Source organism: Ziziphus jujuba, chromosome 3, assembly GCF_031755915.1.
Source record: "Ziziphus jujuba cultivar Dongzao chromosome 3, ASM3175591v1".
Taxonomy (NCBI): domain Eukaryota; kingdom Viridiplantae; phylum Streptophyta; class Magnoliopsida; order Rosales; family Rhamnaceae; genus Ziziphus; species Ziziphus jujuba.
This window is the reverse complement of record NC_083381.1, coordinates 1,657,635-1,663,935: the sequence shown is the minus strand read 5'-3', so window position 1 is coordinate 1,663,935 and position 6,301 is coordinate 1,657,635. Positions and strand designations below refer to the sequence as shown.

Sequence of the window (6,301 nt, the reverse complement as noted above, 5' to 3'; positions counted from 1 at the left end):
ACTTGCAAATAATTAGATTATAAAAAAAATGAACAACTATGTAAAAATTAGAAATAGAATGAATCACTTTTACTTAAAGAAATAAGGATCTAAAAATAATATAGCAAATAATTAGATTATAAAAAAATTGAACAACTATGTAAAAATTAGAAATAGAATGAATCACTTTTACTTAAAGATATAAGGATCTAAAAATAATAAACCAAATAATTAGATTATAAAAAACAAATGAACAACTATGTAAAAATTAGAAATAGAATGAATCACTTTTACTTAAAGACATAAGGATCTAGAAATAATAAAAATAAATTATTAAACCAAATAAAAGTAAAAATAAAAATAAAATTAATAGTAATAAATTTATTTTTATTTTTCATATCACACCAAAATAAGAAAAGTATAAAAATTAAAATTTATTTTTATTTTTATTTTATTTTTTGTTAAATTTTTATTCTTTTATGGTTTGGTCGTAAAAGATTATTTTAAATTTTTGATCTGAAATTATTTTATTTAATTTTTTATCTAATAAAAATATTTTTACTATAGTGAAAATTTCCACTTTTATTTTATTTTTGTTTTTATCTAATTTTAAGTTTAATTTTTATCTTTGCAATTTTGATATAATTTTATATGGTTTAGGTGTTAAAAAAATATTATTAATTTTTGGTCTTGTCAAATTATTTTTTTTAATTTGTGGTCTAATAAATTTTTTTAAATCCAAAATTCCAAATTATTTTTATTTTTATTTTTGGTCTAATTTTAGATCCAAAAATATATTAATTTCTTTGGAATTTTAATTTAAATATAATAGGAATAGATAAAATTTTCTAAATAAAAAATAAGAAATTTATTAGTTTCAAAATTTTTTATTTTTTTGCTTAAAAATAAATTATGATGTCAACATGCTATATCAATTGACGTTATATAACTGTAAAATTAACACCATTAATGAATTAGATTGCTTTGTAACAAATTTAAAACCTTATAACTCAATTTAAATAATTTTACATTTTAAAATTCGATTCATATAATTTTGAAGTTTTAAGATATTAATTAGCAGTTAACCTTTTAAAAAGTTTTATATGACTTTATAAATTGTAAAACTAAAATAAAAACTGAAGCTTGGCTTTTCTAACGTAGAAAGCCAAACGCATTTATTATATAAAATTTTTAATAAACTCATTGAATGATACATATTGTTTTTAGGCACGATTGTAACTAAAATTTCATATTTTATTCTTTTTAAATACCTTTTTTTTTTTTTTTTTTTTTGGTTGTATATGATAAGGGAAAAAGGAAGGAGAAGAAGAAGATAGGTAAATCATAATTGTCTATAGTAAAATATAAAATAGAAAATAATTATAAAGAATATTATCATAGTATACTAAAACAAACTCACTCTTTATTTTTTTAAATCTTTCATATTTTGAAAATGCTTTTCAAAACGAAAGTTTTCAAAAAGCAATATATATATATATATATATATATTACACTAAGCCAGTCTGTCAAGTGCTTGCTCCTTTTAATGCTTAAAAGTTAAGATAGCTTTTGATTTGTCATTATATTGTCATTTGAGTGCTTAGCTCTGATTGGGTGGCTAGAATTCAAAAGAGAGATGTCTATCTGCTTCACTATGAAGGAGCTGCTGATACAGAGAGAGGAAAACAAAAAAAAAAAAACAAAAAAAAAAAAAAATTACCTTGTGCGAGAAAGTGCTGAAAAACTGGGAAAATCAATAAGATAAACCATTTTTTTCTTCAAGCTTACCTTTCAATCTGTTCTTCCTTAAGTACTTTGTTTAGATTTGCATGCAGCTTTTATTACCATCTTAATTAGTGTTGGAATTAACACTACTTGTTAGTGAAGCTGAATCTGATTAATTTCTTGTAAGGTTGATATATATATCTATATATATATATTTTCACACGTGATTGTGATGCTATTTATTCATAGTCTGTTTTAAACAAAATACAAAAAATTTTCTTAAATTTTCTTTCTCAATGTCTTTCATTCGTGATTTCTTGCAATGGCTTATTGGTAGTGACCAAAGTTCTTCACCTAGACCACCTCGATCAAGTACATCCCAAAGCCAAACATGGCAGCCTAGTCCCAGAACTTCTTCTTCACCATCGTTTTCCTTCTTGGAGGTACCACAAACTTCAAGTACTCATAAACCATCTCCATCTCCAATATATCCATCTGCGTCTTCTTCCCAAAATCAGCTTCCAAGCTTTTCAACTTACAAACCATCTCTTTCTTCCCAGAACCAAATTCCATCTACTCATAAACCACCTCCATCTCCTATATATCCATCTGCGTCTTCTTCCCAAAATCAGCTTCCAAGCTTTTCAACTTATAAACCATCTCCTTCTTCCCAGAACCAAAGTCCATCTACTCATAAACCACCTCCATCTCCTATATATCCATCTGCTTCTTCTTCCCAAAATCAGCTTCCAACATCTTCAACTCATAAACCATCTACTTCTTCCCAAAACCCGCTTCCAAACTTTAAGCCTACCCTTCGTGAAGCTCCCAAAAATGCAACAAATCAGGAGGGAAAGGCAAACTATATATGGGTTGAAGATGATGCTTCTTTGCCTCTATACATCATTCCTGAGGATAAAAAAGATTTGATCAAGAAAGACATTGTTCCTCAGGTTCTGAAAATGCCTTTGTCTCCTTTGACCTATAAGGACTACTTTGCTGCTTTGCTCTATGCTGAAGACTACTACTATGAGGTATGTGTTGCATGTAAAATTTATGTCCTTTAATTACAGTCCGCGTTTTCATTTTGCTAGATTTCCATGATAGAACTTGAATGTTTTGTATATATACTTTCTGTTTTGCTATGTAATTTTCAAAATGAGTTGCTCAACAGCATCCAAATTTAATCTACAAGATACATAAACATAGGAATATACTGTTTATAAGATTTTATTCTGACTTTGTGCGAGTTATGGTTGTATTTATGTATATAGCTCACACAAAATCCTTTGACTGAATTTTATTGTTTAGTTTTCATGTGTACTACTGTACACATGATTGACATTTGTCTTTGTGTGTGTATATATATATATACACATACATATAGGATTTTGCTAAAGATGGCGACTGGGTATGGGCACCTAAAAAATTTACATGTCTATTCTTAAAAAGACAGATGTTTAATATTATAAATATATGTACAGATAATGCAATGAATAATATTCGAAGGAATTTGTGATGAATTTCTATTGCATGTTGGTTTCCAACAGAACATTTATGACTTTTTGCTTGATTGAATCAGAAATGGAGCGAGTTCGAAATGACAAATGTGACATTGGAGTTGCAAAAAGCTGAAATTTCTAACAGGCATAACCAGCATAATAAACATTTGAATGGTACTGATGAGAAAGATGAAAAAATCTTTGTCCAGTTTAATATGGATGCGCTTCCTGGGAACCGCCCATTCCTTTTGTCAAGGGACTTAGTCTTTGCAAAACCTTCTGATAGCAATGTTGAGCCATTTAAGGTAAGCTTCCTCATTATTTCTTAACAGGTACACATTTTTTAATGGCCTTATTTACAGCACTGCAAAGTGCAGAGTTTATATACAATACTCTGGACATATGCTAGACATGTTTGACGGTCAAACAGTCACGCATTTCAAGCATCCCAAATTGAGTACTAGTGGGACTATCCAATATGGATTCAGTGGAATGTGGCTTAGCTTGCCTATTTCCTATCTTGCTCTTGTATTCTTTTCACTTCATGTTGACAATTGATGATTTGCAAAAATGATATTGATCAAGATTAAGCCATTGTTAAATTGACAATATCAACAGAACCAAGAAATTCTGAATAAACATAATTTCTTGCATTTTAGCCCTTGAAAACTAGTCTGTTAACAAATTGAAGTACTATAATCCAATTTTTGTTGAAGTAGTATTTTTTTCTGTTTTGTTAATGTTCTGTCACACAGGGTGTTATCTTTCGTCTAGTGCGCAGCCGCATTGTACTAGTGGAGTTCGAAGATGGTTTCTATTTGCAGCATCATTCAGCCCGGGAATATGATATCAGCTTTTCATTCAACAGGATATGCTTGAAAAGAGCACACCAAGCACTTAATGCTGTATCAGACAATCTATTGTGGAATTTCCTATTTCCTGATTCTGCATCTGAGACAACAATTCCCACTGCTCCAGCTTCAAGTTCTCACTTTCACGAGTGCAATTCAGATGTACCTTCCATAGTTAGTCAGATTCTAAGCATTAAGGGCTCACCACCTTACCTTGTATCTGGTCCATTATGTGTACCTGAAAGAAAAGTATTTTCACACTCGAATAATCTATCGAAAACTGGTTTGCTTGTTTTTGAAGCAATAGTGCAAATATATAAATCATCACCAGAGTGTCGAATTCTTTTAAGTGCACCAAGTAACAGTGCTTGTGATGTGCTGATGAGAAGCTTGATGAAGGTGATTCCAGAATCCAATATGTTCCGAGTAAATGCTGCATTTCGCGGGAAAGATGAGGTGCCGGACGACATCCTCTCCTCATGTCTTTACAAAGAAGAGTGTTTCGCTTGTCCATCACTTGAGAAACTTCTAAAGTTCAAGGTGATTTTCTCCACTTTTATGAGTAGTTACCGGTTGCATAGTGAAGGCATTGCTGCAGGACATTTTAGTCACATTTTTCTAGTGGATGCTTCATTTGCCATTGAGCCGGAGGCATTGGTGACCCTAGCTAATTTTGCTGACAAAAATACTGCTGTTGTTGTCACTGGTAAACCTGGAAATTCTTCGAGTTGGGTTCGTTCCGAGATTGGTAGGAAAAAGGGGTTGAAGATTTCGTATTTTGAAAGACTATGCGAATGCAGGCCATACAGAACTCCCAATCCTAAGTTCTTTGCGGATTTAGGCTTATCATGAAGCTGTAGCATTCTATGATTATGTTGGATTTAGTTTGCTTATTTCTGAACAGGACATGTAAAATTGTACTTTATGCTGGTTTGCCAAAGAATACTTTTCTTTTCATTTTGCCTTTTTTTTTTCTGTTGCATACCAACTGAACTCCAAAATTGATTTAATTTTTTAATTCCTCCACTTTTTCTTCTTCTGTTGAGACAATTTTTAACTTAAAAACTAGGTTTTTTATTTTTTATTTTTATTGTTTTTAAGGAACTTTCTTTTTTTATATGAATTAATTAAAAGATGTGGTTTGTATGCCTTATATATTTCACCTAAGATTCTTACAGTGCTTATGGTACATACAAGAACTGCTTACCTTCAAGTCATTTATTTCCTGGGAAATGGTAGAGTATCCAAATCCATTTTCATCCAATTTAATTATAGATTCTTAGAAATCATGTAAAATTTTAATAATATTTTTTTAATCTGACTACCAAGAGGGCATTATTAAATTACGGGATTTGAGACATACAACAGAGTAAATAAAAACTCAAAAAAAAAATGGTAGAATAAGTGAATAACAATATTTTCCTCCTTTTTTTTTTTTTTGGTTGTTGTTTTGGTTTTTTTTTTTTATTATTTTTATTTTTGGTGGAAGAGTAACATTAGTTTAGGATAACCACACTGAGACTTTCTTTCTTTTTCCTTAAACACATCTTGAGGCTAGTGGCCTATGATTATGAATTTTCTGAAACCTCCTGTTAATCAATTGTTAAGAGTTAATTATGATGGTTTTTTTTTTTAATCTCAATTTTATCATTTTCATTATTTATTACAAAAATAATATCAATTTTTTTTTTTTTGGCTTAAATATTTTTTGGGGATAATTTTAACATATTGGCCATTAAATGCTAACCGAAATATTTAGTTTATCTATTTTTGACATTAAATCCATTTGTTTTTTTTCATTTTATCAGTAATTCATCGCAAAATAGTCTAAAACAAAAAATAAAAATTAATGTAAAAAATGGATAAACTGTTACAATTCTGGTATATTTAAATATTTGTCACCAAAATGCAATTTTTCTAAAATTTAAATATTATTAAATGCAATATATATATATATATATATATAAAACAAATATCCTAAAGTTTGCCCACTCTAGAAGGTAGCAAATACATTTAAAAAAAGATCTTCGAATTACCATTTGTCAGTGATTCCTTTATTTATTGGGTTGATATGAATTATATGTATTGCATGTGGTGACAGGTGACCTTTATTCTACGTAATCAAATATCAAACATGCAAACAAAGAGTACAAGTACATTTACTAGTTAGATTTTGGTTCTTTATTTATTTTTAGTGTAGGCAGGAGCAAAACCAGGATTCTATCTTTGGGGGTGGTTTTTTTT

The 6,301-nt window shown here is 29.2% G+C and overlaps 1 protein-coding gene across 1 annotated transcript; it reads left to right on the top strand.

Moving 5' to 3' along the window:
• Positions 1-1,655: 1,655 nt before the first annotated feature.
• Positions 1,656-5,014, top strand: LOC107405144 (probable RNA helicase SDE3). Its single transcript, XM_016012156.4, has 3 exons — positions 1,656-2,738; positions 3,287-3,511; positions 3,962-5,014. Exons 1-3 carry the CDS (start codon positions 2,001-2,003, stop codon positions 4,907-4,909), a joined length of 1,911 nt encoding a protein of 636 aa, XP_015867642.3. The 5' UTR covers positions 1,656-2,000; the 3' UTR covers positions 4,910-5,014.
• Positions 5,015-6,301: the final 1,287 nt, after the last annotated feature.